Genomic DNA, 24,581 nt, shown 5'->3' with positions numbered 1-24,581 from the left:
AAATGTTATAAGTGCATGTTTTAATTGTGTTACTAGTATCACTAGCTTCAATTTGGTATGTAGGTTGGCATGGTTTAGCTTCATAAACAAAATTGTTAAATTTGTGATTGTTAGTTAGGGTTTTGGTGGCCTTAAATGTGATCTTTGATGCATTGAATGCTTTGCAATGTTAATTGTAAATGTTTAGTTGCATTGTATGCGTAATTATCTACGAAACGGCGTATCATATGTGTGCATTTAATTCCCGAATCATAATTGTGCATTTATGAAATTGAAGCATTAATGATGAGCATTAATTGATCATTTAATTTGGAAATTCAATTATTGCTAATGATGTCTTTGATTGATTAAACGTATTTAGTTATGTTTCCTTGTCAAATTACCTTTCCAACGATATAAGATACGTGTCGTAAGTGTTTACGATTTGTGAATTGTGCTAAATTGAAGATTTGATTTAGACTTGAATAATTGAAACTGACCAGGCACCAGACCACGTTAAGTGTCGCGGCGTGGCCCTCCTTGGTCGCGGCGCAGCATTTGCCGTGTTTGGCTTCTGCCCTACGTTGTCAACATTCGAAAAATGTTTGCTATGCTACGCACCTCCGATTCACATGTAACTTGTTCTAACATGCTTATATATGAATAAAAACCTCAGAAAAATAGTTCGGGACCCGACCCGAACGTGTTGACTTTTTCATTGACTTTGACTTGACCAAAGTTGACTTTTAATCAAACTTAACCAAATGTTTGTTCAATCGTTCTAACATGCTTTTATACTTGTATCTTGTGTGGAACTTGACAATTTGATTCACATGCTATATAATCGAGTCGTAACGAGCCATAGGACTAATTGAATATCTTTGAGCAATCGTGTTTACCGTTATTGATACGACCTACTTGTTTAGGTCAAGACTAGCATTCGTCCTTGCACACGTTTACTTGTGAAGTACATTTATACGCTTGCACTCAAGGTGAGATCATAGTCCCATCTTTTCAACAACTTTTAATTTAAACTATGGGATGAGAAACATATACTTATCATACTTTTATGCTTTGAACACAAGTACGAAAACAAACATTCCACGTGCGAGTTTGAACAAAAAGCCTCAATTCAATTATCATTAGTTACACTTGCAGGGTGTAAATGAGAACTTATATTATGTGATCACATGGGCTTGACGAGCCTCATTCGGACGGTTCGCTACTGTTAGCGGATGAAATATATTTTCGAGTATAGTGTATGTTCTAACACTACGTAACAGGGTACAAAACAGTTAAGTCTTGATAATTGGGTGCTCGCGAACATACTTTTGGAATACAAACGATTTGGATAATCAACTATATTAAATCTTGTGGTTCAAAAACAACGTTACTAATACACCTATGATTTCACCAACGTTTTTCGTTGACAGCTTTCTATATGTTTTCTCAGGTCCTTAAACGCTACGTGATACATGCTTCTGCACTCTTTTTGATACTTGCTTGGATGTCGAGTATATATGCATACATGGAGCATCTTTTGGATTACTTTCAAAATTGTGTCGCATAGGTTTCATTTGTACGTCAAACATTGTAATGTAACTAGTTGTGGAACTACCTTTGTAAACTTGAAACACTTTTACACTTGAAATGAATGCGACATATTTTGGTCAAACGCCATTTTAAAGACTTATGACCACGTAACGGGACCTAAGTAGATGGCGCCGTCAATGACGATTTTGTCGGGTCGCTACACCCTTGAACAGCAACTTTTGCTTCATCTTTCTCCATATATTCAAGCTAAAATCACATGTAAAAAATAAATGCCTTATAGAATCTTTAACCTGACCACATTAAGAACACTTTAAAATCTGAGTAGGCATCCATTTTTCCATCCTATCACGAGTGTTCAATCTCTTTAGAGTAGCAAGCCATAAGATGAAGGCCTGCTTTGGATCAAGGTGCTTAAACCAAATAACATGATGCTAATCAACTTTATTACTATTACTTCTGAAGTCACTCCATACTTGATGAGTTGAAAACTTGACCACAGTTCCACCATTAGTGATCCACAAGTATTCATCATCAGAATAAAGGTTATGTTTAACATGAATATGAGGCTTGATCTTGTCTCTCAACTGCAGCAACTTCTTTCAACCCCAAATGTCATTACAATCTGCTTCCACTTCCCAAATATTTTTATCTTTTAATTTTATAATATTGACCCATTTGCTCCATAAAGAATCAGATTGAGTAAAAATTCTCCATAAGTTTTTTACAACAAAAGTTTCATTCCACTCTTTTAAAGGCTTAAGCCCCAATCTACCTTGATCTTTAGGCAAACACACATCCTTCCAAGCAACTTTAGCTCTACCTTTTAAAGAACCATCTTGACACCATAAGAAGGTTTTCAAAATTCTATCAATATCATCAATAACACCACATGGAAGAATATAGACAGAGGCCCAATAATTCTGCATATATGAGAGAACAGAAGCAACCAATTGCAATCTTCCAGCATATGAGAGCTTCCTATTCTTCCAATTTAACACTTTCTTTTTAATCTTATTAATTAAGCTTTTACAGTCTTGAATACCAAGCTTTTTGGCCAAAAGGGGGACACCTAAATACTTCATAGGCAGTTTACCAACAGAGAACTGCAGAAGATTAGTGATCTTGAGCTGCACATTGATAGGGACACTACCAAAAAAATGGTGCTTTTTCCCACATTTGGAACTAAACCAGAAACAAGACCAAAGTCATCAAGCCCTTTTTTAATAACACTCACAGAGAACTCATCTCCATGGCAAAAGACAAGTAAATCATCTGCAAAACAAATGTGAGATAACTGCATTTGCTTACACTTGCTGTGATATTTGAACTTGGGGTTATCCTGACAGCATTACAATTATCCTTACCAACAATATTCCATGCTTTTTTGAAAAAGAGTGATGAATAGCCATCAGGTCCTGAAGCCTTGTTGTCATCAATGTCAAAAAGAGCACTTTTAACTTCCTCATCTGTAACAGGACCCACCATAGCAATGGACTCTTCATTAGAAAGCTTATTTTCAAAAATATTTCCCATTCTCTGTAGAGGAATACATTTACCATTGTCCCCTAAGAACTTTTGAAAATGGTCAACAAACTGGTCAGCAACAAGATCACCACTAAATCTATTACCATTGTCATCACATATGGTATCAATCTTACTTTTCTGCTTTCTACTTTTTAAAATACTATGAAAAAACTTAGTATTTTTGTCACCCTCAGCTAACCAATGGACTTTAGCCTTCTGCTGCAACAAAATAAGCTCTTCTTGTTTTGCTTTTCATAGTCATTCAAAGCATTGACTGCAGCAACTCTACTCTGATGATCATGAGGATTTTTATCAATGGCATCTTGGCACTTCCTTAATCTATCCTTCATTTCAGTAACTTTAGAAAAGACATTCCCATTATTCCAATTCAAAGAATTAAATTTCTTTTTAAGCTTTTTCAACTTTGTGACCACTTGAAACATTTTATGGCCAACAACCTGCTCCTTCCATGCTTGCTCAACAACTGAAAGGAACTCATCTTTACATGTAACATGGTTCATAAATCTAAAGGATCTCTTCCTTTTCACTAAACAATTAGGGATATTAAGAAGGGAAGGACTGTGATCAGATACCATATAAGGAAGAAAGATGCCACGAGCCTGAGGATATGTAGAGAAAAAATCATTATTGCACATGATTCTATCCAGCTTTTTAAGAGTACTGCATTGGGGGGTTTTTCAAAGATTTTGTCCAGGTAAAGAAAAACCCTGTGCTCCCCAAATCCTCCACTTCAATCTCATTAATGCAATTATTAAAGTCATCCATATCATCATTTATGTTAGAACATCCATCACTGTGTTCATTCACCCTTCTAGTAACATTAAATTCACCCATCAGGATCCAAGGTAAACCATTTGCAATATTTGAATGATCTTTCAAAGTAGCCCATAACCTCTGATATTGCTCCAAATGAACATATATTTAGTAGCAATATCATTCCAATATGTAAAGTTTTTAGTTGTAATTGTTCTATTTTTAAGTTGTAATCGTTTAAATAAATAAATGTTGAAGACGAAGAGCGAAGATTAAAGAATTGAAGAAAAAGTGCCACTAAAGCTGAAAAAGTGCCACTAAAGTCATTGTGCACTCAAAAGTGCCACTAAAAGTAAGTTAAAGACTTGCGCGGATTTTGGGAGTTAAGGAAAATTATTTTTGTGCAAATTACAAGTTGGTAAATGCAAAGTACAAGATATTAAATCATACGAAAAGACGTTCGAGAAACCGGAACCGATTCATAAACCGGGAGTAAACGTACGAGACAACGGAGCTAAAATTACAAGTCAACTATGCACAAGAATATAATATAATATATATATAATTATATAAATTATATATATATATATATATATATATATATATATATATATATATATATATATATATATATATATATATATATATATTAAAAAATTCAGCAGCCCACGTTTAAAATTCATTTGTGAGCTGAAAAAGAGACCTCCGCAATCGCGGAGATATCCTGCCTATTATCATCGCAATCGCGGAGCTGCAAGTGTCAGAAATCCCCTATAAATAGCCACGAATTCTGCCGAGTTACCTACACCATATCATATCTCTCTCTCCCTCTGTATAATATATAATATATATATATATTATATATAATATGTAATGACCCGCACTTTTTCGATCGTTCTATACTTATAAGATTAATATTTACATAAATTAAACCTTACCAATATGATAAGCAATCCAAATTGTTGAGACTTATGTTTTCGAAAAGAGTTTTACACAACGTTTGACCGTCTAGTTTGACCGATGATATCACGAACTATATAACATATGATAATTATACGTTTGTGTATATATATGTATATATACATATTTAACATGATCTAAGGATGTTTTAATATCTCATTTTGTATTAATAACAATAAGATATAAGTATATTTTGAAACTACTAACTTAAGTTTTCAAAACGATAACCATACGTAACGTTATTTGACATAAATACTTATAACATATAATGTTTATACATATATCGTATATGTAATGTATTTAATCACTTTTAAAGACTTAAATACATAAAACAATATAAGTATATTCACAAAAGATAGCTATATTTGAATTCTCATTCTATTTTTCACAAGATTTTCTATACGTATATCTAGAGTATATGTACTCGTATCATACCTAGCTTCTATACGTATTTACTATTGGTATATACACATCAAATCACCACCAACCAGCCCTTGTTCATTCCTTATGTATAAGGTAACTCTCTTGTCCATGCCTTATGTATAAGGTAACTACTTTTGATGTTTAGTATGACTAATTACATAAAAATACAACATGAAATTTTGTCCATGTTTTTCCATTAATCATGTTTTTATGGCCTTAAATACATCTTCCATTTTCAAATTTTATTACCTCATTTCTTTAACCAAAAACACACTCTTAAGAAACTCCATAACCATTCAGCTAGTATCCATGAAGATCTAGCCATAAAAACATCACTTAAACACCATAAGAAAAACCTTACAAAAACACTTCAAGAATCCTTTCAAGAACACAAGTTTACTTCCAATCTTTCATCCAACTCCATCACTCTTTTGGTTCTAGATTTTTACTTCTCTTTTACAGCAATCTTGTCCAAGTAACTTGAGGTAGTAACTTTGTTCATAACCTTATTCAATTCATATATATATAGCTATCTTATTTTGTGGTATAAAATTTTAACAACAAGAACATAGTTTGAATGTTTTCAAACTTGTTTGCAAACTAAATAGATCCTTCTTACTTAACTTTTAAAATACTTCAAGACCTGTAATATATCATAAATATATGCTAATTTAACAAGGTATAACTTGTTTTTTCAAAGAACACCTTAAAAACTGAATTTACGACGTCGGAGTGCAACCGGGGGCTGTTTTGGGTTGGATAATTAAAAACCATCTTAAACTTTGAATTGGAGGTTTATTTTCTGGAAAAATGATTTTTACTATGAATATGATAACACATAAAAATTTCATGATTTAACTCAAAGTATAAGTATTTTTAGAAAAATAATCATTTAAGGTTGTTTACATGATGGAAAATGATTAACTTCATAAGTTTCACTAAAGTTTGACCTATGACCTGTGATTTCGAATACAAACTAAGGTATTTACAGTTCATAGTCTTAAAGAGGGACTCGATCCAAGGAAGTGGCAAGTTGAATCAACGAAAACGGAGTTGTAACGAAGAAACTATGACCAAAACGAGATCGGATATCTAAGACTAGTTTAGCTACGAAAATAATTGGAGAAAATTAAATAAATCACATCTTTTTAAAATAACATGATATTTTATATATATGTACTCATAATTTAATTTTATATGGTTCAGGATCACCCGTAAACAATACGAGAAGATTAATCATAAGATCCCATGATTGTACGCAACACGTCATTTGACAACACCGGTACTTTATGTACGCAACACGTCATTTGACAACACCGGTACCGTGGGTCAAGATTAATCTCGACCAATACATATACGATGGGGGTTTTTATTTATTTCATTGGGGGGTTTATTAAACACCTAAAAATGAACCATTAAAATTGAATTACTAACATCGGACTGCTAACTACGGACTAAGGAATTATTAAAAGTATTAAAAGTATATATATGTGACGTTTGTTTAAAAAGAAAAGGTATTGATATATTATATATGGATAGGTTCGTGATATCAATCGGAGACCAAGTCAAAATTACATATCTTCAAGACGAAAGTGAGTATATAGTCCCACTTTTAAACTCTAAATATTTCGGGATGAGAATACATGTATTTTATGTTTTACGATATGGACACAAGTAACTGAAAAATATATTCTACGTTGAGTTGTACCACTGGCATACTTCCCTGTAGCTTGGTAACTAATATTTACAGCGGTATTGTAAACGCGAATCCTGTTGATAGATCTATTGGGCCTGACAACCCCAGCCGGACTGGACGACCAGTATTTAACGGTTGCACAGTACTTCGTTTCGTGACTACACTTGGTACGGTGTAGTAAGATTTCATAATAAAGGGAATATGCGACGTGATTAAATGTTAAGTATGGTTATCAAGTGCTCAACCACTTAGAATATTTTTATTAAAACGTTTATATATGAAATCTTGTGGTCTATATATATATATTGCTGCCGGCATTAAACCTATATCTCACCAACTTTATGTTGACGTTTTAAGCATGTCTATTCTCAGGTGATAATTAGAAGCTTCCGCTGCAACATGTTGAATTTAAGCAGGATCTTGCGTACTCATATTTGTGTCAAAAATAAAACTGCATACCCGAGGATTTGTATTGTAAAATATGCTAGAAATCGTGTTGTTATCATCATTTGTAAAGTTTGTAAGTCTAAGATTATCGCTAAACGATAATCATCTTTATTTTGTCTAAAGCTTGTATCAAAATAAGAATTATGGTTTGTAATGTAAAATATATGCAGTTGTTCTTTTAAAAATGTCGCATATAGAGGTCAATACCTCGCAATGAAATCATACGTTATCTAACACGTTCTTATGGTTAAGGACGGGTTATGACATGTGGTATCAGAGCGGTGGTCTTAGCGAACCAGGTTTGCATTAGTGTGTCTAACTGATAAGTCGTTAGGATACATTAGTAAGTCTGGACTTTGACCGGGTCTGATTTAAAAATCATTGCTTATCATTGTTGGTTAAAATTTATATGTAAATATTATGTAGTACTAATGGGTTAGTTGTTATGTGATAGATGTCGGGCTCGAAACTTATTATCACATTCAGCGACTCCGAATCAGAATCTTCAGATGGCGTTTCAGTCATTAACCTATCCGATGACGAAAATAATATCTTTGGGGAAGACTCACAAATTCCGGATGAACCAACTATAGGGAACCCGGAAAGTGAACCCGAGGAGGAAAGTGAACCCGAGGAGGAAAGTGAACCCGAGGAAGAAATACAGGAAATTACGAAAGACAAGTTCGAATTAGGAAAGAAACGAAAGGCTAATGAATTAGAAAATTCAAATCCCGAGTTTAGTGAGGATGATGTGGCACCAACTCCACTAAACACTACCACCCCTATTCCCGCTATACCTATTCGTTCTATCCCGGCATCCAGTTCTTCAGCCCCACCGCCAAAATATAGACAGACAGCTAGAATAAGCGTTAGGCCATTCCTTGAACCTAAACGTCCTAGAAAATAGACCAAACGATGCGCTGCCGTATTAAACCATGGGATCATATAATGTTTTGTATAATATTATTAGAGTGGTTTGCTTAATGTTCGATGTAAGATAAGCATATGTAAAATAGTGAAGTATGAAATGCAATAATTTTCCATGGTTAAGTATTATTTAGATTGTAGTAATTGGTTCTGTACTAAGCTATTAAGTATGAACATTAACGGGTAGGTACTACCCTAGATATAATTATAAAACGCTAATAAGAAGAAAAGGCTTTTATAATAATACCTAGTTCATATTATTAACAAGCTATAATGTACTATAAATACACACTACATCTATAATATTCCATGTGAATAATTATTTTCTTTCATTAGGAAATGGCGCGATTGAATCGAATGATGGAACAAGAAGTCGAGGAATTCATCAACCAGCGAGTCAATGCCAGAATGTTATGGGTCGAAGCTGCAAGAGCTGCTGCAGTTAACCCAAATCCTAGTGTAGGATGCACCTACAAGACGTTTCAAGCTTGCAAGCCCTCATCATTCAGTGGAACGGAAGGACCGATCGGTTTAACCCGGTGGATAGAAAAGATGGAGACTGTGTTTAAAATCAGTGGTTGTGTTGAAAAGGACATGACCAAGTATGCATCATGCACTTTACAAGATAGTGCACTCACGTGGTAGAAAAATTATGTGAAGGCTGTAGGAGGAGATGTAGCTTATGATACTCCATGGGAAGAATTCAAAACAATGTTAATCAACGAATATTGTCCAAGGAACGAGGTTAGGAAGTTGGAAGATGAATTACGAAGTCTGAAGGTTATTGGTACTGAAATCACCAACTACAATCAGCGATTCATGGAATTAGTTTTGCTATGTCCTGAATTGGTTCCAACCGAAGAACGGAAGATTGAAATGTACAAAGATGGTTTGCCCAAAAAGGTCAAGGCAAACGTTACAGCATCGAGACCTAAGACAATTCATGAAGCTATAACCATGGCAAACGAGCTAATGGATCAGGTCATCTTGGATAAGAAATCATCCAATACTGATGTGAAGGTATTGGGTAACAAAAGAAAGTGGAATGGAAATTATGATCGAGGTAACCAACAACAATCTTTTAAGAAACAAGAAACCACGAAAGGTGCGGGTAGTGGTTTAGGTTTTGGTTACAAAGGACAAAGTCCTTTATGCAACCGATGCCACAAACATCATTTTGGTTACTGTAGTGTGGTATGCAACAAGTGTAATCGACAGGGTCATTTTGCTGAAGATTGTAGGGCTCTCGTTACAAATACAAATGGTACCAAGACTCCTGCCACCAATGCAAATAGAACTGCTTTGGCTACCGTTACTTGTTTTGGGTGTGGAAAACAAGGTCACTATAAGAGCCAGTGCCCGAATCCAGAGAAGAATGTCGGACCTGCACGTGGGAGAGCATTTATTATTAATGCTAGAGAGGCACGTGAAGACCCGGAGCTTGTTACGGGTACGTTTACCATTAATAACTTATCAGCGTCTATTATATTTGATACTGGTGCCGATAAGAGTTACGTGTGTAGAAATTTTTACACTAAATTGAATTGTTCATCATTACCTCTAGATGCTAAGTACATGATTGAGTTAGCTAATGGTAAACTAATTAAAGCCGATAAAATTTGTCGTGATTGTGAAATAAATTTAGCTGGAGAAACGTTTAAAATTGACTTAATACCCGTAGAATTAGGAAGTTTTGATGTAATAGTCGGCATGGACTGGATGTCCAAAGTAGGAGCTGAAGTTGTGTGTGACAAGAAGGCAATTCGCATTCCTAGTAAGGATAAAATGCCGGTGATGATTTATGGAGAGAAGGGTAATTCAAAGCTAAAACTCATTAGCTGTTTGAAAGCCAAGAAGTGTTTAGAAAAGGGATGTTATGCTATTCTAGCACATGTTAATAAAGTCGAAAAGAAAGAAAAAGAGAAGTGCATCAACGATGTGCCTGTGGCAAGAGATTTTCCTGAAGTTTTTCCGGAAGAGTTGCCGGGATTACCTCCATTTAGATCTGTAGAATTTCAAATAGATTTAGTACCAGGAGCTGCACCAGTGGCTCGTGCTCCATATAGACTTGTACCGTCCGAATTAAAAGAACTTCAGAGTCAGTTAAAAGAATTACTGGACCGTGGATTCATACGACCAAGTACTTCGCCGTGGGGAGCTCCGATTCTATTTGTTAAAAAGAAAGATGGATCTTTTAGGATGTGTATAGATTATCGTGAATTAAATAAGTTAACTATCAAAAATCGGTATCCACTACCGAGAATTGACAACTTATTTGATCAACTCCAAGGATCATGTGTGTACTCGAAAATTGACCTAAGATCGGGCTATCATCAATTACGCGTCAAAGAAGAAGATATACCGAAAACTGCTTTTCGGACACGCTACGGTCATTACGAATTTTTGGTCATGCCGTTTGGATTGACGAATGCGCCAGCTGTATTCATGGACCTTATGAATCGAGTTTGTAGTCCATATTTAGATAAGTTTGTTATCGTTTTCATTGATGATATTCTTATCTATTCCAAGAGTGAGCAAGAGCATGAGCAGCATTTAAGGTTGATATTAGAGTTGTTGAGAAAAGAACAGCTATATGCTAAATTTTCTAAATGTGCTTTCTGGTTGAAAGAAGTGCAATTTCTTGGCCACGTTGTTAGTAGCAAAGGAATTCAGGTTGATCCAGCAAAAATTGAAGCCATTGAAAAATGGGAGACTCCTAAGACACCAACGCAGATACGCCAATTTTTGGGTTTAGCCGGTTATTATAGAAGGTTTATTCAAGATTTTTCCCGAATAGCTAAGCCGTTGACAGCGTTAACGCAAAAAGGGAAGAAATATGAATGGACCTCTGAGCAGGAGAGTGCATTTCAATTACTGAAGAAGAAGTTAACTACGGCGCCTATTTTATCGTTACCAGAAAGGAACGATGATTTTGAAATATATTGTGACGCTTCGCGACAAGGTTTTGGTTGCGTTCTTATGCAACGGAAGAAAGTTATTGCATACGCATCCCGACAATTGAAGATTCACGAGCGAAATTATACGACGCATGATCTAGAATTGGGAGCAGTCGTGTTTGCATTAAAGATGTGGAGACACTACTTGTATGGAGTTAAATGCACTGTGTTTACTGATCATAAAAGCCTTCAACATATTTTTGATCAGAAACAGCTGAACATGAGGCAACGTAGGTGGGTCGAGTTAATAAACGACTATGATTGTGAAATTCGTTATCATCCCGGGAAAGTGAATGTGGTGGCTGACGCATTAAGCAGAAAGGAACGAGAACCAATTCGAGTACGAGCGATGAACATAAAAATTCGCATGAATCTCAACTCACAAATCAAAGAAGTTCAACGAGAAGCACTTACTAAAGAAAACATAAGAAATGAAATAATGAAGAAGTATGAGAAGCAACTCGTTATACGGGAAGATGGAATTCGATATTTTGCAAATCGTATTTGGGTACCGAAGTTGGGTGGATTAAGGAAGTTGATATTGAACGAGGCACATAAGACAAGATACTCGATACATCCTGGAGTTGGAAAGATGTACCAAGATCTTAAGACACGTTATTGGTGGCCTAATTTAAAGACAGACGTTGCAACATATGTTGGGGAGTGTTTAACTTGTTCTAAGGTCAAAGCAGAACACCAGAAGCCGTCAGGGTTACTTCAACAACCAGAAATCCCAGAATGGAAATGGGATGGTATTACCATGGATTTCATCACGAAGTTACCAAAGACTGCCTGGGGATACGACACCATTTGGGTGATTGTTGATCGTCTCACCAAGTCTGGACATTTCTTGCCTATAAAGGAAACGGATAGGATGGAGAAACTATTACGATTGTATATAAAGGAAATTGTTTCAAGGCATGGAATACCTATTTCCATTATATCTGATCGTGATAGTAGATTTACCTCAAAGTTCTGGCAATCACTACAGGAGGCACTAGGAACTCGTTTGGATATGAGTACCGCATATCATCCGCAAACGGACGGGCAGAGTGAAAGAACAATTCAGACTCTTGAAGACATGCTCAGGGCATGTGTGATCGATTTTGGAAACGGATGGGATAAGTATCTACCATTAGCAGAATTCTCGTATAATAATAGTTATCATGCGAGCATTAAAGCTGCACCATTTGAAGCATTGTACGGAAGGAAGTGTAGATCTCCTATCTGTTGGAATGAAGTAGGAGATCGACAATTAACTGGTCCCGAGATCATACATGAAACTACTGAAAAGATAGTACAAATCAAGGAGAGATTGAAAACAGCCCGTAGTCGCCAAAAGAGCTACGCCGATGTCCGAAGGAGACCATTAGAGTTTCAGATCGGTGACATGGTTATGTTAAAGGTGTCACCATGGAAAGGTGTAATACGTTTTGGAAAAAGGGGTAAACTGAACCCAAGATATGTAGGCCCGTTCAAGATCATCGAACGCATTGGACCGGTAGCTTATCGACTCGAGTTACCGCAACAAATCACCGGAGTACATAATACCTTTCACGTCTCAAACCTTAAGAAGTGTCTTGCAAAGGAAGATTTCACCATTCCTCTTGAAGAAATCCATGTCGACGAGAAACTACAATTCGTCGAAGAACCAATCGAAATCATGGACCGTGAAGTTAAACAGCTCAAGCAGAGCAACATACCGATCGTTAAGGTTCGTTGGAATGCTCGAAGGGGTCCCGAGTTTACTTGGGAATGAGAGGATCAGATGAAACAAAAGTATCCACACTTGTTTCTCGATGACGCAAAATAGGTACAATTTTAAAATTTCGGGACGAAATTTATTTAACGGGTAGGTACTGTAATGACCCGCACTTTTTCGATCGTTCTATACTTATAAGATTAATATTTACATAAATTAAACCTTACCAACATGATAAGCAATCCAAATTGTTGAGACTTATGTTTTCGAAAAGAGTTTTACACAACGTTTGACCGTCTAGTTTGACCGATGATATCACGAACTATATAACATATGATAATTATACGTTTGTGTATATATATGTATATATACATATTTAACATGATCTAAGGATGTTTTAATATCTCATTTTGTATTAATAACAATAAGATATAAGTATATTTTGAAACTACTAACTTAAGTTTTCAAAACGATAACCATACGTAACGTTATTTGACATAAATACTTATAACATATAATGTTTATACATATATCGTATATGTAATGTATTTAATCACTTTTAAAGACTTAAATACATAAAACAATATAAGTATATTCACAAAAGATAGCTATATTTGAATTCTCATTCTATTTTTCACAAGATTTTCTATACGTATATCTAGAGTATATGTACTCGTATCATACCTAGCTTCTATACGTATTTACTATTGGTATATACACATCAAATCACCACCAACCAGCCCTTGTTCATGCCTTATGTATAAGGTAACTCTCTTGTTCATGCCTTATGTATAAGGTAACTACTTTTGATGTTTAGTATGACTAATTACATAAAAATACAACATGAAATTTTGTCCATGTTTTTCCATTAATCATGTTTTTATGGCCTTAAATACATCTTCCATTTTCAAATTTTATTACCTCATTTCTTTAACCAAAAACACACTCTTAAGAAACTCCATAACCATTCAGCTAGTATCCATGAAGATCTAGCCATAAAAACATCACTTATACACCATAAGAAAAACCTTACAAAAACACTTCAAGAATCCTTTCAAGAACACAAGTTTACTTCCAATCTTTCATCCAACTCCATCACTCTTTTGGTTCTAGATTTTTACTTCTCTTTTACAGCAATCTTGTCCAAGTAACTTGAGGTAGTAACTTTGTTCATAACCTTATTCAATTCATATATATATAGCTATCTTATTTTGTGGTATAAAATTTTAACAACAAGAACATAGTTTGAATGTTTTCAAACTTGTTTGCAAACTAAATAGATCCTTCTCACTTAACTTTTAAAATACTTCAAGACCTGTAATATATCATAAATATATGCTAATTTAACAAGGTATAACTTGTTTTTTTAAAGAACACCTTAAAAACTGAATTTACGACGTCGGAGTGCAACCGGGGGCTGTTTTGGGTTGGATAATTAAAAACCATCTTAAACTTTGAATTGGAGGTTTATTTTCTGGAAAAATGATTTTTACTATGAATATGATAACACATAAAAATTTCATGATTTAACTCAAAGTATAAGTATTTTTAGAAAAATAATCATTTAAGGTTGTTTACATGATGGAAAATGATTAACTTCATAAGTTTCACTAAAGTTTGACCTATGACCTGTGATTTTGAATACAAACTAAGGTATTTACAGTTCATAGTCTTAAAGAGGGACTCGATCCAAGGAAGTGGCAAGTTGAATCAACGAAAACGGAGTTGTAACGAAGAAACTATGACCAAAACGAGATCGGATATCTAAGACTAGTTTAGCTACGAAAATAATTGGAGAAAATTAAATAAATCACATCTTTTTAAAATAACATGATATTTTATATATATGTACTCATAATTTAATTTTATATGGTTCAGGATCACCCGTAAACAATACGAGAAGATTAATCATAAGATCCCATGATTGTACGCAACACGTCATTTGACAACACCGGTACTTTATGTACGCAACACGTCATTTGACAACACCGGTACCGTGGGTCAAGATTAATCTCGACCAATACATATACGATGGGGGTTTTTATTTATTTCATTGGGGGTTTATTAAACACCTAAAAATGAACCATTAAAATTGAATTACTAACATCGGACTGCTAACTACGGACTAAGGAATTATTAAAAGTATTAAAAGTATATATATGTGACGTTTGTTTAAAAAGAAAAGGTATTGATATATTATATATGGATAGGTTCGTGATATCAATCGGAGACCAAGTCAAAATTACATATCTTCAAGACGAAAGTGAGTATATAGTCCCACTTTTAAACTCTAAATATTTCGGGATGAGAATACATGTATTTTATGTTTTACGATATGGACACAAGTAACTGAAAAATATATTCTACGTTGAGTTGTACCACTGGCATACTTCCCTGTAGCTTGGTAACTAATATTTACAGCGGTATTGTAAACGCGAATCCTGTTGATAGATCTATTGGGCCTGACAACCCCAGCCGGACTGGACGACCAGTATTTAACGGTTGCACAGTACTTCGTTTCGTGACTACACTTGGTACGGTGTAGTAAGATTTCATAATAAAGGGAATATGCGACGTGATTAAATGTTAAGTATGGTTATCAAGTGCTCAACCACTTAGAATATTTTTATTAAAACGTTTATATATGAAATCTTGTGGTCTATATATATATATTGCTGCCGGCATTAAACCTATATCTCACCAACTTTATGTTGACGTTTTAAGCATGTCTATTCTCAGGTGATAATTAGAAGCTTCCGCTGCAACATGTTGAATTTAAGCAGGATCTTGCGTACTCATATTTGTGTCAAAAATAAAACTGCATACCCGAGGATTTGTATTGTAAAATATGCTAGAAATCGTGTTGTTATCATCATTTGTAAAGTTTGTAAGTCTAAGATTATCGCTAAACGATAATCATCTTTATTTTGTCTAAAGCTTGTATCAAAATAAGAATTATGGTTTGTAATGTAAAATATATGCAGTTGTTCTTTTAAAAATGTCGCATATAGAGGTCAATACCTCGCAATGAAATCATACGTTATCTAACACGTTCTTATGGCTAAGGACGGGTTATGACATAATAGTTTAGTTTTATATTAGATTAGTTTAGGTAATGTAACGGCTATTTATGGGTTTTAAAGTCAGAGTTTTGTCCGTGTAACACTGCGTGATTAATAACCACTGTAAGTTATGTTCTCCTTTTTAAATTAATGTTTCGTAACTAAGTTATTATTATGCTTATTTGAGACGAAGTAATCGTGATGTTGGACAAAATATCAAGACAGGGTTATTGGACTTTGGACCATAATTGGGTTTTGGACAAAAGACCGACACTTGTGAAAATTGGACTATGGGTTATTAATGGACTTTATATTTGATTAATATAGAGATTTACCATTTGACATATTTATAAATAACCACATACGCTTGACTGGGTACGGTGAGCGGGATATTTATAAATACTAATAATTGTTCATTTGAACTGACACGGGGATGGATTAATAGTCAATGGACTCATTAAAACAGGGGTGGATTACATTCAAGGGTAATTGGTGTAATTGTTAATAAAGTATTAAAACCTTGGATTACACGCAGTCGATAGCCTAGTGTAATTATTAACAAAGTATTAAAACCTTATTACAGTTTAAATCCCCAATTAGTTGAAATATTCGACTTCGGGTATAAGGTTAATTTGGCGAAGACTTTCGCACTTTATAATTATGACCGATGGACTATTATAGACAAAACCAGATAGACATATCAAATAATCCAGGACAAAGGACAATTAACCCATGGTAATAAATTAAAATCAAAACGTCAAATATCATGAGTACGAAAGTTTAAATAAGCATAATATATTTTATTTTATATTTCCTCGTACTTTTATTTATTGTCATTTTAATTATTGTTATTTATTTTATCGTCATTTAAATATCGTTATTTACTTTACGTACTTTAATTATCGTCATTTATCTTTACACTTAAAATATAAAATCGACAAACCAGTCATTAAATGGTAAAACCCCCTTTTTATAATAATAATAATTGTAATATATATATTTTGTACAAATATAGTTGTTTAAAATATAGTGTAAAATAAGCCGTATCCCCGTGGAACGAACCGGACTTACTAAAAACTATACTACTCTACGATTAGGTACACTTCCTATAGTGTTGTAGCAGAGTTTAGGTATATCCCATTTGTCCGTAAATTAATTAAAACTTGTATCATATTTCGTCGTATTTCGTAATAAAAATAATAGTATTTCGTACCCCTTCGCTCGCACATCAAGTTTTTGGCGTCGCTGCCGGGGAACTCGGTGAAAAACGCTATATTTTATTAAAACTATATTTTTGTGAAAATATAATATTTCTTATGTTGTAAAAATATTTTGTATTAATCATAAGTGTTAAAAAACTTAATATATATATATATATATATATATATATATATATATATATATATATATATATATATATATATATATATATATATATATATATATATATATATATATATATATATATATATATATTTTTAAGATTGTCTATAAAAAGTATTTTTATTTAGATTTTTAAAATATAAATTTATTTTTATTAAATTATCTATCTTTTATTGTATATATATATATATATATATATATATATATATATATATATATATATATATATATATATATATATATATATATATATATATATATATATATATATATATATATCAAAAACTGAAACTGCATTTTTGAACCTGCAAGCATTCTGAGCCTGCATAACTCCATAGTCGCGGAGCTCCTCTCATACAGAAAACCGCAGTCGCGGAGCAGTCTCAGACTGCAACATTGGACTTCATTAATTACGGATTTAGGGTTAAATTTTATAATTATTATTATTATTAAACCTAATTAGGGTTTTTAGTTAATTAATACATATTTATTTCTAGTTTTAATTTATATTTTGTAATATTAAGTTTTAATTTTATTATTAATTATATAGATTAATACTTTATAAAATAATAATATAAAAATAATATTTTTATAAAAATAAGTAATTTTATCATTTTTTTGTTTCTTTTTATAAATTTTATATTTTTAATCGTTTAATTCGTAATTTGTTTATTTATTGTTCGTAATTAGTTTTAAACTTAGTTTTTTGCCGTAGTTATTTTATATTTCTAGATTTTTAGGCTTTGCCGTGAAATCCCTTAAGTGATTTTTATTTAGATTAAGATTTAGGCGCTTTAGAATTTTGCGACGCCGTTTATAGAATTTAGTGCCTAAATTAATTATTGTCGTATTCCTTATAGAATTGCCATTTAAGTTTTAATACCTTTAGGCGCAACTTTTTAGATTCAATTTTTAAACTTTTAAGTTTCGACGTTTTTCTTTCTTATTTTTATTTTTCGACGTTTTTCGACGGGCTTTTTCTTTTTCATTTCTACGCTATAGTTTTTAGGACATAGAGTTTTATTTCAAAATTTTGACGAAAAAATTATTGCAAGCGATTAAATTAATAGACGCCAATTTTCTGGTTCGTAGTAATAGTTGAATTTGTTAGTGGCGAGTTACGGGCTTCCGATTTAAAGGGTCCTGGCTACCTGCTGCATCTATTGGCTATTCGAAACGTGGGCAAAATCAGAAAAGTATATTAATTTGATAACTTATATAATTTTTATTTTTATAACTAATAGGATAATTAGTAAATGCACCACATTGTAGCTAAAATTTGGTAATAAGTGTATTATGGAAGATTTCGAGAATATGTTGGAAACTCTTTCTGACATGCGAAATCAATTACATCAATACTCTCAAGTGGTGTTGATGACAATTCGTTCGGTCAATCTTGGATCACGAATGATGAAACAATAACTGGTTGTGAAATATGTGGAGATTATCACTCAACATGGGAATGTTATTATTACGTTCCTATGGAAAATTATGCACCCATGGAACCTGAATGGAATGATTATGAGGAATACAATTCAAATTGGGATTACTCCCAAGAATATATCCAAACTCAACAACCAGAGGACGAGGAAAATTATGTGTCTGAAAATTTATTGGATTATATGAAAATCAAACTCGAAGAATTTGACGCTCAAAATGAACAAATGAGAGAGTTTGCAAATTGGCAAGCTGAAACTCTATCAGACTACACACCTGTTGATCTGAGGAGTCGTGTGCAAGAAAATCTCATATCATCGAATTTTGATGAATTCGAGAGCTTCGAAAACACCAATTATCCCGATGATACTTTTTATTCAGTTTTACCAATTTCACAACATATCGACACATTAGCCTCTACCAACGAAATCATCGATCCATCAATGGATGAAGAAGAAGTAAGGGTGACAAATTGGTACTCTTGGGAAAACGATAACATTGAAAACTTTATCCTAGAGACCAAAATAGTGGGACCGATAAGGACCGTTAATGAAGAAGAATTTGCTTCGATTCCGAAATTCATTGTTTCCACAACCTTCCACCCCAATATTCTCAATAGACGAGTCATCTACCGAAGATGAACTACGAGCTGTAATAGATATTGACACCTCGGATTTCACCCGATTGGGTAATAGAGGTAATAACTTTGATCCCGAGAATGAACAGAAGGAAATGTTAGGAATTGTCCACCCTATAGAAATATGTATGTCGGTGTATATCGATCCATTTGACCAAGAACCATAAAAGAGACATATCCATTTACTAAAAGCTACAATTAAAAAAGAATTAAGTAGTGACGATCGGGTGGGTCTAAACTTTAAACCCATTGATATATTATACACCACCCGAGATGTAAATAACTGGCTCACAATTTTAATTCTTGGAACTTATTCTACCGACTTCACATGTCATCAGCTAAGTATGGGGAAGTCTAACCCCACTTAATGTTAAATTTGGGGTTCGGGTTAGTGCATAACTCGTTAATAAACATGCATGATAAGTTAGGGTAAAATACGCATTTTCAAAGATTAGCAAGCATTTCAGAAAAGCAACCGTTTTTGAAGAAAAACATGTGTGATAAAACAACAAAAGGAATGAACGATGAGGCGCGCCATCTATCATTCGACGAGCTTTGTAATTACAAACTGGGTATTTTTAATCACTTTTCTACACTTATCACCCACGTGAATTTATAATTATAGTCTGATTTCATGCAAATGAGGGCATTGCATGATCTCAAGTGTGGGGAAGGGTTATAAATTCTCTCGGATTTGCACTTGGTCTATTTGCCAAATTTTGTGAAAATTTTAAAAATTTTCAACTAAATGAACTCAAAATCATGTTTATACATATTTATGAACGGTAAAACTAGGTTTTATTATCGAAATTATTGTTACCTTGGAGAGGACATAAATTGAGAAACAACCCAAAATGCTTGAATTCATTTAAAATGGAAAAGAGGAGAATAAAAAGCTAAAGAAAGAAATAAAATAAAAGCTAAGTGTGGGAAGAATTTATAAAGTTATTTAAAACATATATCACATATTTTTGTACAGATTATTGCAGGTACTTTTGCTTTGGACTAAACTAATCAGTTTTACCCGATTTACTATAATATATTTGAAAGAAAGATGGATCTACACGATGAATCAATTTCATCATTAAAAGGAAGTAAAGTCTTCCGAAAAAGACACGTGCTTCTTGATTTAGGTCAGGAAGTTGTCGTTCAAACCAGTTGTAGAGTCTACGAAAAACCTTAAAAAGTGTTCTCGAAAATCAGCTAGAAATCCACGGACCTCAGCATCAAACAGGGTCGCCATGTGGTCAGACTTATCCTAACCATGAGAGAATCTGTCTTGTAAAATGGGGAGAGCGCCGTGCAAATTAGCTTGATAAGACTAATGAATCAGACCCCCCAGAAAGGATAATCTCCTTAAAGATTAAAAATCAGCATTTAAGCCTGATATTACTCAATCCTTGAGATTGACTTTAAAGATTGAGAATTACGAACTCATAGAATTCGATGATATCTAAACTCGAGCTTGAACGAGAAAATATTTTGATCAAATTAAAACCGATTTGTTTTCTGAAAACCTATTTTCAATGCTTTCATTACCATTGAACGTAAAATCCTAAGATTTCATCGGAATTCATTAGGTCACCTGAACCAAATCGGGTGTCAACCGTAAGAACGGTAGTTGCATATCATGGTCGAAGACAGGACCTTGTGCCAGACCAAAAAATTATAGGGTGATCTTTACTATTGCTCCTACAAAGGATAGTAATTGCATCCGACACGTTTTTGACCATGATCATCTGCATGTCATTAGACATTGCCTTTACAGTTGCTTGTTCATCGCTTTCCTTTACAACCGGACGGTAGTTTACCGAAAGGTGATATACGGGACAAGTAAACTGGACGTGTGCTTTCCTAATACAAGGTTAGCAAGTGGGTGACACAAAACCGTAAGTTTTGAGCTAAAATTTTAAAATATGAAACCCACAAAACCCACAAAAACATTTTGCAAACACCGGTGAAGGGTTATTCCGGAAAACTTATCTAGGGTTAAAGCTAGAATAACTTTTCAAAAGATCAAATGTTTTCATAAAGATCCAATTTCCTTAAAGGATCTAAATTTTCATAGTCATGTGGGACTGTAAACCACATCGTTACTATCATTGTTTATACTGCCGTATCAAAATCACTAATGTATAAAGTGTGAGAATAAAAAAGTGATTCGAGTGAAGTTTGTTTTATTTCAAGTTCTATATTGCTTGAGGACAAGTAACGTTCAAGTGTGGGGATATTTGATATTGCTCCAAATGAACATATATTTAGTAGCAATATCATTCCACTATGTAAAGTTTTTAGTTGTAATTGTTCTATTTTTAAGTTGTAATCGTTTAAATAAATAAATGTGAAGACGAAGAGCGAAGATTAAAGAATTGAAGAAAAAGTGCCACTAAAGCTGGAAAAGTGCCACTAAAGCCATAGTGCACTCAAAAGTGCCACTAAAAGTAAGTTAAAGACTTGCGCTGATTTTGGGAGTTAAGGAAAATTATTTTTGTGCAAATTACAAGTTGCGAAATGCAAAGTACAAGATATTAAATCATACGAAAAGACGTTCGAGAAACCGAAACCGATTCATAAACTGGGCGTAATCGTACGAGACAACGGAGCTTAAATTACAAGTCAACTATTCATAAGAATATAATATAATATATATATATAATTATATAAAATATATATATATATATATATATATATATATATATATATATATATATATATATATATATATATATATATATATATATATATTATATATATATATTTTTTTTTTTTTTTTTTGAAAGGCAAGCCCCCCAAAGTGTAGCAAGTGAGGATTGAACTTGGGTCCCTTTGGAACTTTCCAAGCATCCTACCACCAAGCCAACCCCTTGGGGTTATTATATATATATATATATTAAAAATTCCGCAGCCCACGTTTAAAATTCATTTATGAGCTGGAAAAGAGACCTCCGCAATCGCGAAGATATCCTGCCTATTATCATCGCAATCGCGGAGCTGCAAGTGTCAGAAATCCCCTATAAATAGCCACGAATTCTGCCGAGTTACCAACACCATATCATATCTCTCTCTCCCTCTGTATAATATATATATATATATATATATATATATATATATATATATATATATATATATATATATATATATATTATATAATAGTTTAGTTTTATATTAGATTAGTTTAGGTAATGTAACGGTTATTTACGGGTTATAAAGTCGGAGTTCTGTCCCTGTAACACTGCGTGATTAATAACCATTGTAAGTTATGTTCTCCTTTTTAAATTAATGTCTCATAACTAAGTTATTATTATGCTTATTTGAGCCGAAGTAATCGTGATGTTGGACAAAATATTAAGACGGGGTTATTGGACTTTGGACCATAATTGGGATTTGGACAAAATACCGACACTTGTGAAATTTGGACTATGGGTTATTAATGGACTTTATCAAATAATCAAAAACAAAGGACAATTAACCCATGGTAATAAATTAAAATCAAACGTCAAACATCATGAGTACGGAAGTTTAAATAAGCATAATATATTTTATTTTATATTTCCTCATACTTTTATTTATTGTCATTTTAATTATTGTTATTTATTTTATCGTTATTTAAATATCGTTATTTACTTTACGCACTTCAATTATCGTCATTTATCTCTACGCTTAAAATATAAAATCGACAAACCAGTCATTGAACGGTAAAACCCCCTTTTTATAATAATAATAATTGTAATATATATATTTTGTACAAATATAGTTGTTTAAAATATAGTGTAAAATAAGCCGTCTCCCTGTGGAACGAACCGGACTTACTAAAAACTATACTACTCTACGATTAGGTACACTGCCTATAGTGTTGTAGCAGAGTTTAGGTATATCCCATTTGTCCGTAAATTAATTAAAACTTGTATAATATTTTGTCGTATTTCGTAATAAAAATAATAGTATTTCGTACCCCTCTGCTCGCACATCAACCTCTTCCTTTCCTTACCACTATTACTACCATAAACATAACTGCAGTAAAACTTAATCTTCTTATCAATAGATTCAACCAAACAAAGGATGACTTGTCTATCAACTTGAAGAATCATACTATTAATAACATTGTTGTTCCATCCAACAATAATTCTGCAACTATTAGGGCTAAGGACAACATTAGATGCCCAATTCCAATGCTTAAATACATTCTGACATGCCTTGTTAATATTACCAGGTTTGAGATGAGTTTCAATAACAGCACACATACACAGATGTTCATCTTTAATAAACTTAGCCACTTCTTTTTGTTTATCAACCTGACACATACCTCTAATATTCCAGCTGGCTATTTTAAAATCCATAGATAACAAATTTAGAGGTCATTTCCCAGAATACCTGGGTCAATCCCCTCAATCTCATTTGCACCCAATACACTATAACTCTTTTCATTAGTAGCCAAAACATCCTCTTCTGGATTATCTTCATTTAAGTCCCCCTCATCAGACTTAAAGTCTTCTTCACTTTCAGATAACACAGCAAACTTATTCATACTTTGCTTCAATTCTTTATTTTGCTTTTAATTGAGTTTCCATTTGTTATTTTCTTTGTTCACTTGCACATCCACTTTCTTTGGCACATAAATCTGTTTTATATGCACCTGTTTAGTACCTACATTCTTCCCATTAGCCTTCTTATTCTGCACCATGATAAACCCCTCTTTATCAGCAACCTTGTTACTTTCTTTGATCTGGATTTCATTTGCTATTCTAGGCCTTATTTTACAGCTATCATGGTTGTGGCCAAATACAGCACAGTGAGAGCACAATGCAGGCTTCCAATCATATTCTACTTTAACATGCTTCACACCTTTTGTGATCTGATTACTATCTCTATAGTGAATATCCACTTGATCCATATAACCTTTTGCAGCCTCCATTTCTACCATAACACGAGCAAACCCTACCCTGCCAACCCCTTTATGGCACATTGAAGCAGTCATGTTGTCCAATATAATTGGTTTTCCCAACTTTCTAGCAATTGCACTTATTCCTTTTAAACTCCATGCTTCAAGAGGAATGTTTGAAAGCTTGGTCCACACTAGTAGTTTGGTTGGCTCTACCTTTTCAATATCAATCTCTGGGCT

At 33.4% G+C, this 24,581-nt stretch overlaps 1 protein-coding gene across 1 annotated transcript; it reads right to left on the bottom strand.

Moving 5' to 3' along the window:
• Nucleotides 1–1,964: 1,964 nt before the first annotated feature.
• On the bottom strand, nucleotides 1,965–23,987 carry LOC139840718 (uncharacterized). Its single transcript, XM_071830967.1, has 7 exons — nucleotides 23,834–23,987; nucleotides 23,435–23,783; nucleotides 3,265–3,738; nucleotides 2,898–3,154; nucleotides 2,708–2,805; nucleotides 2,205–2,660; nucleotides 1,965–2,117 (listed from the first exon to the last, which is right to left on the bottom strand). Exons 1-7 carry the CDS (start codon nucleotides 23,985–23,987, stop codon nucleotides 1,965–1,967), a joined length of 1,941 nt encoding a protein of 646 aa, XP_071687068.1.
• Between the last annotated feature and the right edge of the window lie 594 nt (nucleotides 23,988–24,581).

Source organism: Rutidosis leptorrhynchoides, chromosome 4 (assembly GCF_046630445.1).
Source record: "Rutidosis leptorrhynchoides isolate AG116_Rl617_1_P2 chromosome 4, CSIRO_AGI_Rlap_v1, whole genome shotgun sequence".
NCBI lineage: Eukaryota > Viridiplantae > Streptophyta > Magnoliopsida > Asterales > Asteraceae > Rutidosis > Rutidosis leptorrhynchoides.
This window is presented reverse-complemented; position numbering and strand designations above follow the sequence as displayed.

Bases quoted from the DNA above. Each gene is read 5' to 3' on its own strand.
- LOC139840718 (XM_071830967.1), bottom strand. From the start codon at position 23,987: ATGAATAAGTTTGCTGTGTTATCTGAAAGTGAAGAAGACTTTAAGTCT. The intron at 3,739-23,434 runs GTTGATGTGCGA...CCCCCAATGCAG, and splicing joins AGTGGTAAGGAAAGGAAGAG to TACTCTTAAAAAGCTGGATA. The intron at 2,806-2,897 runs GTAAGGATAATT...TTTGTTTTGCAG, and splicing joins AAAAGCATGGAATATTGTTG to ATGATTTACTTGTCTTTTGC.